At 49.6% G+C, this 12,478-nt stretch overlaps 1 protein-coding gene across 1 annotated transcript; it reads right to left on the bottom strand.

Moving 5' to 3' along the window:
• Positions 1-4,822: 4,822 nt before the first annotated feature.
• Positions 4,823-5,200, bottom strand: PHYSODRAFT_534763 (hypothetical protein; the record flags this gene model as incomplete). The annotated part of the gene is made up of 1 exon (XM_009541196.1): positions 4,823-5,200. The coding sequence occupies one exon, from the start codon at positions 5,198-5,200 to the stop codon at positions 4,823-4,825; it is 378 nt and encodes a 125-aa protein (XP_009539491.1).
• Positions 5,201-12,478: the final 7,278 nt, after the last annotated feature.

Raw genomic sequence — 12,478 nt, forward strand, 5'->3', positions numbered from 1 at the left:
TGCGCATATTTTTGAGTTGCAATGACCCGATCACAGCGTTTATAATGTATTGATTGAGTTGCAGGTTTGACGAGCTTATGCAACACCTGCACTTCTCCAACAACGAAGATCCTCAGGCAAAGCTTGATCGTGCGTGGAAGATCCGGCCGGTAATCGACACGCTTCAGGAAATCTTCAAAAGTGGGTTTATTCCAGTTCCTGTTTTTCGTATGACGAGGGCATCTTGCCTTCGCACTCCAAGTACAATGGAACACCTGTGTTTATGCGGGACAAGCCGCACAACTGGGGAACGAAGATGTTTCTCACTTGCTGTCCACGTACGGCATACTGCTTACGGTAAGTCAGTTCACAATGAAACAACGAATTGATACATTCTAACTTGCAAACCTTTCACGCAGGCTGGAGGTGTACTGCGCTAAAAAAGCGCACTTGGGGGGTCCTCAAACCATAGACGACAAGTCAGGGCCAGCCGCGGTTCTTCGGAATTTGGACCTGGTCCTCCCCAAGGACCACCGTGACCACTATCTTGTTGTTATTGACAGGTTCTATACTTCAGTAGCGCTTGCGCTGGAGCTACTTGCAAACAAAGTTTACACTGTTGGCACAATATAAACCCGGCGTATTGGATTTCCCAGCGCGCTCAAGGACAAGAGGAAAAAGAGGCCTGCTGATCTCCCTCGGGGATCCTATCAGGTAGCTCGCCTCAAGACCGTTCCTGAAGTTTCTGCGTGCTGCTGATGGGATTCCAAACCCGTGCATTTACTTGCTACGGACGCAAGCCTACAGGAGCTGTCCATTGGTACGTAACGAATCCACCGATGTACAAAGCGCATTTACTAACATTATCCGGTATTGCTTGTAGTGAGAAATTCATACTCTGGAAATGAGTCATCCACCATTCCTTGTCCCAAGTTAGTCAAGGGCTACCACATCAACATGGGCGGAGTAGACATCCACGACCAACTTCGTTTGCAACGTTTTTCGCTGCAGGAGCCGATGACTTTCAAGAAGTAGTACAAATCGTAAGTTATACGTATCGAATTCGGTTATGGTTGGTGCTGAGGAACTAACATTGGAGTAGACTTTTTTGGGGGGTTGTTGGATGTTGCTCTAGTAAACGCTTTTGTCGTCCATCGCACCTACTATGCTAGCCTCGACAAGCGTGGCATGACGCATGGAGAGTTTCTCACAACGCAGCATGCCCAGCTCTTACTTGTGAAACCTGAAGAAATGTGCGTCGACACGGAGGTACGTACCATGGTCTTTTTTGACAGGTTTACCTAAATAGTAACGCGCGTAATGTGTAGTCATCCTCGGAGCATGTTTTGCCTCCCCTCTTCCGTCAACAAAGAAGTCCTAACGATCGTGTACCCACTGAGATACAAGACTTCACTGGGATGGTGGGAGACCAAAACCGAAAACGAATGGCCCGGGCGTTTAAAGTTTGCAGTGTTCTTGCTAACGATCGCCTAATCTGCACATCCACTCGCATATGCATCGCAGGGCGCGATCGATTTACAAATCGATCGAGCTAAATCATAGTGCTAATCAATCGATTTACGAGCAAAATAGGCAAATGAAGCGGTTTTCACAATAATGTATGATTGATATAAAAAGCTCTATACCTGTTGACACTCCAACCGTAAGAGAATTGAAAGCCAGGGGAGGCGCGTGTGGGCCAGGATATTCTTGAAGATGTCAGCTCCGCCAACGGTTGCGTTGGCAGCGCACAACATACTGATTCGATCCCGGCCGAAGTGTCCGCCAACAATAATATCGGCAGCGCCCACGTCATCACTCTCTGGCTCGCTACACTCGTCTGAGGAGCTGGCAGCAGATGAGGAAGGTGTGTCCGTCTCAGTAGATGGTCGTGTCTTAGGGGCTCCAGACGCCTTGGAAGCTTCTGCAGAACCGTCCTGCCCCGGGGTGTCACCTTGGCGGTGCTTATCCGCAGCAGAAGTTGTTTGCGGCGGGCATCAATTTGGTGTGTAAGCTCCGGAGGTTGTGACTGACCCGTCGTGTGGCCCTGTGATGCCCTGACTTCTTCGGCTCGTAGCTGATTGTCATTTCGACACCGTGCCTAACCGTCCGCGTTGAGCTGGGTCAGGGCCGGGTCGTCGGGCTGCGTCGCGATGCCTTCGTCGTCGCCAACCCCCGACTGGGTGACTGCATCTCCAGGGCGTCCCGTGTGTGGGCGCAAGCGACAGGCCCGAGGTCTCCCTTGGTTTCTTCTTCTGCGTCGTCGTCTGACGATGGATAACGGTATCGTGCCGGCATCTCGCTCGACAGCAAAATCTGGAAATGGGAAGGGGCGGTGCCCGTGGGTTTCCTGGCGAGGAGGGACGATGAATTAAACCCTCTTGGGCTATGTATGATGTGACGGATAGGCGACGCCAATACGTAAAAAGTAAAAAGTCATTTTTACGTAAAAATCATCGGTACCCGTGACACAGCCGCACCTACGCGTTCGCAACGAGTACGGTAACCATGTTCGCGATGCATGCCGATTGCGGTTGCCGCAAGCTCACTTCGCGGTCCGGCCGACACGTCCGTATCAACTACTCGCCACCAAGTCGCCTGCGGCTCTTGGTCATTGCGAGACCCACCTGGGAGCACTCAACGGACCGCTAGGAGGCCGGAAGTGAACACGTTCGCGATGCACATCGATTGCGGTTGCTGCATCTCACTTGCCGGTGCGACTCCCTCCGGCGGCCGAGTACACTCTCCGCGGGATTCCTCCTCGCGGCCAGCGCGGAAACTACCTGCAAGTACGCAACATAGATTCTTAGTAGGTCGAACGTGTGCAAGTTCGTGTTGCATAGCGATTGCGGTTGCTGCATCTCACTTGGCGGTGCGACTTCCTCCGGCTGGCCAAGTACACACCTTCCGCGGGCTTCCCGCTCACATTTTTTGCAGAACTTCTGGCGAGTTGATAATAATTCTGTAAGTTATAGTGAAACCCGTCTGCGGAACTAGATACGTACGCCTTGTTCTCGCCTTCCAGGTTTTGCATTGCTGGTCGTAACCTTGTCGCCTATGCATATCTGTACGGTATGTTAGTAGCGTTTTTCATTGTCTATGTATGCACATCTGCTCTGCGACACAACACATTTTGTCACCACCTCCGACAAGTACAGACGAATTTCTAGTGATTCTGTTGCGATTTCGATTTCGCATATCGGAGATATGTCGGAGGTGCGGAACCAAAACTTTGGGATACATGCATATAAGCGGGACTATTATTCGCACTTAATATGAGCTAATACAAACACTAAGTTAAAAACATGACGAAAGATCTGACGTGCGCCATGATTTTAATTTCGCGCAAGTTTCTGGTGAATGAGGGGTTAAGCAGTCGAATGAGCGACTCACCCTTATATAAACTCGTAGCACTTCAAACTCGACGACGAGCATGGGAAACAGAACACCAAGCTTCATCCGCCACTGAACAAAATGCTTGTGAATTTGGTATGAGTAAGACTTGCGACTTCGTGACTTATCGGGATAGCAGCTTTTGATTGAAATACGCGAGTCGAAAAATTGTATCTTTTGTCTCCATAACCCGTTTGCAACCTTCGTCTGCGGATCAACTCACGATGGAGGAAGCAGAGACGTAGAAAGAACGGAGACGATCTTACCAACAATGCGCTCAAGATTATGTTTTCGTGGAGTATCCCTGGCGCTCTTAACAAGATTTTCGGTGTCGTACAGGATCGTAGGCGAGCCATCATTGTCATCAGGGTACATAGTCCGCATAAATGTCCAAGAACAGTAATCAGTCAGAATACCATTTGCGAGGACACCGTTGCTTTGAGTATTGAGGAGTTCCATCCCCACAACTACCTGCGGAATTCCAGGCTGCTTGAAAGGGCCACCAACGTGACTACAGTTTGAGGTTTCTTGGCCTCCACTATGCTGACAAAATTATCGCCATTGCGAATAATAAAGTCAGCTTTCCCATAGGCATCCCCCCCCCCTCGGGGCTTGCGAGAAAATGTTCGCCCGGGATCTTGAATTGCTTCAGCTCCGTCGAAGTGATGCTCGAAAATAGCGAAAACAAAGCCCAAGAAATCTCGCGTTCGTTCTTGTCCTTTGGGAGTACTTGCAAAGCTTCCAGCACAGGCTTATATATGGTATTCATGGAAGGCTCCGCTACAGGCGAAATACGAAGCCCAGGGATACCGTGCTGTGATATGTACGCGTTCGAGACGTTATTCCAGACGATTTCACGGAGTGCGACCGGTTTTGAGCAATTTGAGGCAGTCTTTTGCCACTTAACCCTTTAGTGATCAATATTATACTTGGATTTTGTATACCGAAGTCCCTATAGTAAAGTGTAAAACATGCATAAATGCTTGGTTTTGCTCCGCACCCCGCAGCATAATATATCATTTTGCAGGGGTTTACCAATAATTATTGCAATTATTGTTGTAAAACCTCGCAATATGCTTGGTTTTACGCAAGTGATATAGTGATATAATAGGTCAAAATCAATAGAGGGGTGATTTGATTGGATTAAATTTGTAAAACCAAGCATATTGCAAGGTTTTTAGGACCACCAACCACAATAGGGTTAAGACCACCGTTCAGCACGTCCCAGTGAGCTTGAGGCCGTTTTCCAAGTATCGATGGCAATGAGCGACGTACAACGTACTCGGGAGCCCTGCCTCCCGGTATTAGTAGCATTAAAAATGTTCTTAAAAATTTAGCATTAAAAATGTTCTTAAGAAATTGCCGCTTGACCCGGTTCACTATTACTATTGTACTACGTAATACGACGACTACATGTAGAAATCATGCTTGGTTTGGATCGATGCGAAGCTCAACCATAAAACGAGTCTTCATCCATTTGAGCCGCCGCAACGTACAGGGGAATGCTGGCCCTGCCCTCGTCCAACGTGATCACCACTGGATCCAATCTGAACGACCAACGTTGAGTTATCGCACTCCGGTCGAAATCATCGTCCCACAGAAGGACCATGAAACACACTTGCTTTCGCTTTTCTAGGAATGGCTTCGCAAATTTCCAAAGGATCGTTTCGTCGCACTTGTGTTTAATGGCCTTCGTCATCTGGAGCAAGCATAAACGCTCCACCGTGGGCCCCATTGTAGACGAGTCCACCGGTTCGCTCGTAAACTTCCACTTCGCGACAGCATCAATTGTTGGACACACGCTGGACGCAGGGATCCAGTAGTCCATCTCGGCAGGGTTTGCAGCCCACCTCTCTATCACCGCTACGAAGTCTTCAATCGTCTCACCCGAGCGCTGGAATAGTGGCGGCTCGCGCGACTCGATCGAACGGTCGAGTTTTACCGTACCTGTATCCGCCATCATGATGCTCTCAAAGTTCCGAACACTACTCCGATTTACATTGTCGTACTTAAATTACGATATGCGAGTTGAATGATGGTGGCGTAAAAGCGAGCGGAACAAGTATTCGAGCACAGCGCCATGTAGTTTATCGTCGTCCAAGTCTTGCGCCAGAGCAAGAAGCTTTTGGAAATAGTCGGGTTTCACCGTATCTATCAGGTGTCTCATCGCCATCACCGACGTTATACACGGTCTCCAAAACAACGGACGGATATAATGATCGACGCTTGTAGGGTTTGCAACCCCCATCATCCGAATGCGGTCAATCTGCTGGTCTGAGCTGCATCCACGCGGTCTGATCAGCAATGTTGCTACATCCGAAGTGAGTTCACCCAATGCTGCTTCAATTAGAGCTCTAGAAGCAGCCACCGCCATCAAAAAATCGCGAAGGCTTCCACCGGTCACGAAATGCCGGTTGGCAGTATCGCTCTCGTCCAGCTTTGGGATCTTTCGTGCGAGGTCCTCCAAGTCGGTTTGCTTCCAGTACAGCACCAAACAGATCTACTGCTTAGAGCCACCAGCGCCCTTCTTCCGGAATTGTCCAGAGGTTGCTAGCATCGTGTACAGATTAGGCCACACTCGACGTTTGAGACACTCAATTGAGCGATTTTTTTTGCGAATACAGCGGATGCTGTCAACACGCTTAATCGCCTCTTCGACTGCCTGATATTTGTCGAACGCCTCGTGGTTGCAAACCCAGCTAGCGATGATCTTTACAAGATCAATAGTTTTTCGTCGTCGGTTGAAGAAGCGTCTCTCGTGATGGTCACACCACTTGGTACCGAGCTGTTACTCCAGCTTTTCAACTGCATAACCACCAGGGAGGCCGCATGTCCATTCGGTCCACAACTCACGAACCGATTGAATGCCTCGACTGAGTCTGTAACTGGTAATCGCAGAGGGGTCACTCGGTGTAGCTAGCTCCGGAGGCGGCTTGGGTGGCGCTGGGGGTTGTCGATTGTAAGCCATTCACGATCTTAACTTCCACAAATGCTGATCCATTCCTGAGTGGGGCAAGAACTTCCATGACATCTGCTACACTTTCACCAACCGCGTCCAAGCTATTTCGAATACCACTCAATGATGCTCTCATCTCCTGTCGAACACCATCGAGCGTCGACTTCAGCGCGGGCATGGCTTTCTTAAGCTGACGCTCGGTGGGGTCACTAACGTGGTTCATGACATTCTTCATTTCCAGCTGGAATTGTTCAAAATGATCGCTCTTGAAGATCTCATTGTTCCAAATCGGATGTCCCGGCATTTGCTCGGACAAAATGGCAGCATCCTGCAGAATTACGGTGCGCAGATACTGAAGCAGCTCGAGAAAACCACCAGCCGCGATTGACTGTTCACATTCACCTGAAGTCATCTTCGACTGCCACTCCTCCACCAACGGAAAAATACGTTTCTGAAGAGCTTGGGGAGGATCAACGCAAGTACGCGCCAGCAAATAACTACCTCTTCCTCGTTCAAGCCCGCAAGCGTTCGCATTGCTTCTCGCGGTAGCGAGGTGAGGTAACCTTTCTCCATCGCCTGAGGATTCCACCTCCCTAGGCGCCGTATCTGAGCTTCACTGGCACCCCCCAAGGTCTGCCATTCGGGAGCCCGATCCTCTGCCTAAATGTGTTTTGGCCCTGCTGCGTAGACCGATGTGGTCGAGTGCGTCAACAATAGCCGCTCGATCAACCTTGTACGACATTGGCTTGGTTGGGGGGGCGATGACGGACGTGGCAGCTTTCCTAACTCAAAAGTAAGATTTATGTGGAATTACTCAGAAATCAGTGAAGTATACTCGCAACTAAGTAGCACCCCGAAACTATAAGGCATTGCACTACCATGAGGACGCGTGCAAGACGTTTATTGGATGAGCACGTTCGTCAATTTAGTAGTGTGACCAACTTCGATGGAGCTGTGCGGGGTAGCCCCCTGACGAGGGAGGGGGCTGAAGCCCCCTCATTTTGGGCCTAGCTCTGGCCCTGCCGGGATGAAGAACTTGATGCACGTGGGCGTCTGCAGAGTGTAATGACAGGGAGTTTCTATCCATTTAGAGGCTCCCGTTAGAAATGGCTACATGAACTTCAAGATCAGGAGAGAGGCAAACAGTAGCACTGCTCGAGGGTCTTCGCGCACGAGGTCTCTCAGCCTTCTGTATGCCCAAGTCATACTTGCGTTGCTCTTATTAGATTAGCTTCATAGCAATTGCACCCCAGCACTTCATGCGCAACTCTACATCTGTTGGACCCACAGATAAATACTCAACACTGATCGCCTCTTTGTGCTGATCAGTGATCAGCCGTGAAGACAGTTCGTTCACTGGGAAGCCTGTAGAAAGAAAAAGAAGCTTTCGCATTGACCAGCATCAAGTTGGTGATCACTGATCACCAACTGATCATCAACTTGGTGCTGCTCAATGCAAAAGCTGCTTTCTTCTCTCTACAGACTTCCCAGTGAACGAACTGTCTTCACGGCTTGCCTATTTCTTGATGCAGGCTGCCCGGGTAAAATGTACGGCTCACCACGTTTCTAACTCTTTTTTTAACGAGTAGAAACGGCGAAATGTCTCAATTAAAAAATAGAGAACTTTTGCCGTTTGTCTTTTCCCGTAGCAGTCTACGTATTTATTTAGAAACAATGTACACATTTTCCGTCCAGATTTCACAAATATCCGAAAAACATCCTCAAGCTGAAGCTACCCTCAGCCCTTAGGCTGAGAGAATTTGCATCATGTATACGCTTCAACGTCTCGTCTTGACGAGCACTTGCCACAAGGGCGACCTCGGTGGTGAGAATTATGGGGTTGTTCTTGTCCTGTTGGGGACGTCCTTGTAAAATTGAACGTCGCCGAACATTTCGATTACATTTCCGAGAAAAGCAACACGAGTTGAGCTGCCCAACTTGAGCATGGCCCGAGTCCGACAGTCCCTCTCGAACAAAACTTTGGTAGACCTCAGGTCACGCGCTGCTTAGCACATCTATTTTTTGTTTTTGTAAAACTCCTTATAGCCCTTATAACGTATCCCTCCTGCGGCTGCAGATGCGCAGCGGCACCGACGTCTTTTACTGAGCTTAGAGAAACGAGCTTGTAGCGTTGTCATGAATAAGGCATCTAGGCCGACCTTAGTTTTGCCCAGCTTCCTACGCGTGCGATTATATTAATCTCTTAAAAAGAGATCCCTCCGCATTGTTGTTGTTGAACAGCTTGCTTTAGTTGCCGACCTTCCGAGAACTCGCTCATAGCGGCTCTTTAGCTGCCTAAATCTAAGGAGTCGCCACAGGATGGCGCTGGACGGACAAGACTTGAGGTGGCTTGAGGTGCGGGCTGTTCTGCTATGCAATGGTTCACATGGCTTAGTGCTGATGTCGAATGTTGTAACGTTTGCCTTATTGCCAGTCGTATGACTACTGCCCGTGGGGAACTCACGTGTCCCGGTCGCTAGAGAGGAAGAACCTGGAGCCACAAGAGATTTACAGCTTGTCGCGGGGACTCTGGGTGCGTTTTTTGTTCTCATTCTTTCAGCGGCTACTTTCCATTTATGGGCAAAACGTCTGCTTTTCATTTATTATTGGCTAGTTTTCATTTCGATGGTGTTATTGCATTCACTTGCATCTATTGAAAAATGTAAAACAAATGTCCGGGTTACTCGGTCCCTAGTTCGTAGCACCCGAAGTGCTCACTACGTCTAGCCTTATGTCGTCCACTTGCTATTCTGCTGAAGCTTCACGCTACCGCTGTTGTGTCGAAGATATGCATAAGCTGGAAACAATGTTGTGCCCCATTTGGAAGGAGAAATTGATCGTCCTTGCAAGAGCTTCAACTTCCAGGACAGTCACCTCATCTTGATCCTCGTACGCGATCTCCCAGAACCGCTTTCCTCCACGAGTGAAGGGGGGCTAATCTTGTCAACATAGGTCCGCTGGGACCCCTCGCCATCCGCCTCGGCCACTGTCTTTTCGATTTGCACGCTCCAGTTGATAACACTTGCTGGCTTGTCCACAAGTCGTTTCACCATGGCATCGACGGAGTATTGGGATGTTCTCACACCATCTCGCTGGAGGCATTTGCTTTTCTTGCGCGGTCTACCGGGAGGCCTGCGAGCTGGGAGCCCTCGAAGCATGACCGTCAAATCAAGATTGTCAATGAGGTGAAGGCATGCTAGTACATGAGCACACAGCCACCCCGTCCGGTAGAAATCTTTGCAGTCACACTTGAACTTTTTTCTGATGGTGTTGATCTCCTCCAGTGACCACAACGGAGAGTTCCAGTCGTGCTCATACGGAAGTCGATCCAACACCGTCACCTTGTGCGGAGAGGTATCGAAGCTACACATTCTCCACAATTTCATCATCCTTGAGGGATCCGCTGAGCGAGCTCTTATAGGTCTTTGTTCGACTTGCGTTCACCTTCAATCCATGCACATTGTCGTCCCGGACGATGTAGTATCTCTGGTTAAAGTAATACGCCTGGATGTTGCGGATTGCTCTGGACGACTTGCGTTTGTGAGTCGGGAAGTGGTTGTCGTCGTTGCAGAGGAGTACACCAGCTTCTAGAACCTCTGCGGAAACTGGTCCAGCGGCAAAGTGCTGGATAGGCTCCGACCCGATTTCCATCGCGCATTCGACCAGATTTTCGATAGAGTCGACGCAAGCACATGCCCCGTTGAAGCCCGCAGCTGATTCACTGCAGTAGCCTTGATGCTGTGGTGGTGCGATTCAATCGGATTCTGGTTCGGAACAATTCCTGGAACATCGCTGGCCGTATAGAACCCCAGGTCCCACGGCTCTGTAAGATATTCCGTGTTCAGCCACGCCAAATACTATATACAAGGCATGTAACAGCCATTTCGAATGTACAGAATGAAATAAATCCATCAGAAATGCAATGTAGCTGTCGAGAATGTAATGCATCTCCACTAAATGGAAAGTAGCCGGTGAGAGAATGAAAAAAAAGTTTTTTTTTCCGGGGACGCTAAATGGCCACATGTGCGTCGATCTCTCTTAGTGCAAAACTCTTCGACACTAACGTCTCCTGCCTTGTACTTACCACCAGCGCGGTGATAGTCGGAGGCAAAAAAGAGCTGCCGAACGAGAGCTTCACGAGTGTGTGCCTCGATCTATTTGACTTGAAAACTACGAAATGGTTGACTAGCTACGATGTTCACGATGAGCTTGCTCACAGTATTGGGCACACCGTGGTGACACTGGGCGAGAATGCCTACGCTTATGGTTACGAGCCGATCGACAGCTTCGAGCCATCGCACCAACAATTGATAGGAGATGTGTTCGAGCTCGGCTACGACAACAACGTCCTCTACTGCACCGATGTTTCTCCCATCAACGGCGATGGCACCGATCCCAATGTCCCTCCAGACCCCGCTCCTTGCGGCCGAGCATGGCATGCGAGTGCCCCAGTGCGCTATAGGGAGACCCCGAGTGATCCCGAAAGCCCGCATACTCAATGCGTACTCGTTCTCGGAGGGAAGAACTATCAAGGTGCAGTCTTGTCGGATATCTGGCTACTCACTGTGAATACTGCAGGACAGAAGCCTCGATGGATACAGCTTTCGGTTAGTGAATATATTTCTCTCCATGCGTTCACTACCCTGCTGTTTGTCGTTATGTTACTGCAGCCCACCGGTAACAGTCCGCTGCCTTTGGCGTTTCACAATGCTGTAGCGATTGGAGAAGGTGACAAGGTCGCAGTTTAGGAGGCAGACAGACCTCCGACCCTCTCAGCGCAGCAATGAATACGGGCATCCACGTCCTGGATCTAGCATCCAACACGTGGGCATCAATAACGACGGAAGGCGGTAGTCCGGATAACTCTCCGAGATTGCGAGTTCTTACAGCCCGATGCTGCGCCACCGCTCTAGCGTTGCAGCTCCCTATTGACGAGGAGACAGGAATCATTCGCCGAATCAAAGACGGCGACGCCGACGTGAAGCCTTGTGACCCTCAGGAGGGCATCCTGATCTTTGGGGGGTTATCTGAGTACGACCCAGCGCTGAGTTCATCGTCGATGGTCATTCTGGAGCCTCTCCGTGGTCATATCCGCGAAGTTCAGGTTTCCACAGCTGGGATCAAGAGCTACATGTGTCATGCTTCGGCTGTGCGTCCTGACAAGAGAGGGTTCTTCCTCTTTGGTGGCATCCCGATGCCAGAATACGTCGACACTGGGCCATGGCAGCAGCATCTTTTTGTTTTTTTTTGGTTTTGAATTGAGTATCATTGTTGTCACTTAGCTATTACAATCGCTTACGACTGTTCTGAATTACTGGTCCTCACCTGTTGCTAGTGTTGCAGTGTAGCTTTTGCTGTACAGTAAGTTGAAGTGCAGATACACAAAAGGCTCAGGAGCTGGGAAAGGAGAGAGAAAAGTAAAGAGGGGGAAACCACAAAAAACACGAAAAATACAACAGGAGCAGCAAGTCGCTTTACTCCCCCGCAGTGCGTTCACCTTCTCTTCCTCCTTCGTTGTGCGGTGTGAGTTACAGACGCACGCAAACGCAGCCAAGTTACAAGTGGTTATAAGCCCAACGATGCGTTGGTAACTCCCCTACAGTGAAGACCATTAGTACATGCAGCGGGGCTGCCGTAGCTTAGCGTCAGAGGAAGACGTAACAGACTCACAGAGGCTCAGCTTAAGATGGCCCGTTCTAATACCAGAACGTACGAGTTCGTACACCTTACGGACTCCAAGAGTCAACCCTTAACTCTTAACTGTGTGAATCTCAAACTGAATGTATTTCCCTTTATTGTGGCAAAGCCGCCTACGGTGTAAATGTATCCGGTTCACTATCTAGCATAGTGAACCCTGGTCATATGCATAATCAGTGGCTCTGAAGCCATGTACTGATTCTCCTACTGATTTAGGTTAGACAGTGTATACCCACTTCGTAACCCTTCGGGTAACTCTCGTGTAACCCCGTTACACCCTCCCCCACCAAACCGTGGACGCGGGTGTTCACGCTTAACGGTCAACCGCCGGGTCTTGTTCCGTCAAGCCTCCTTCTCGAACGAGTCAATCCACATCGCGTGGACGTCTCTGAGAACTTTTCGGCGCAACGCGCCCATGCATGACTCACAGTCATAAAGCCTTCTGGTCTTTCG

This window comes from Phytophthora sojae (assembly GCF_000149755.1).
Source record: "Phytophthora sojae unplaced genomic scaffold PHYSOscaffold_19, whole genome shotgun sequence".
NCBI classification, from domain to species: Eukaryota; Oomycota; class Peronosporomycetes; order Peronosporales; family Peronosporaceae; genus Phytophthora; species Phytophthora sojae.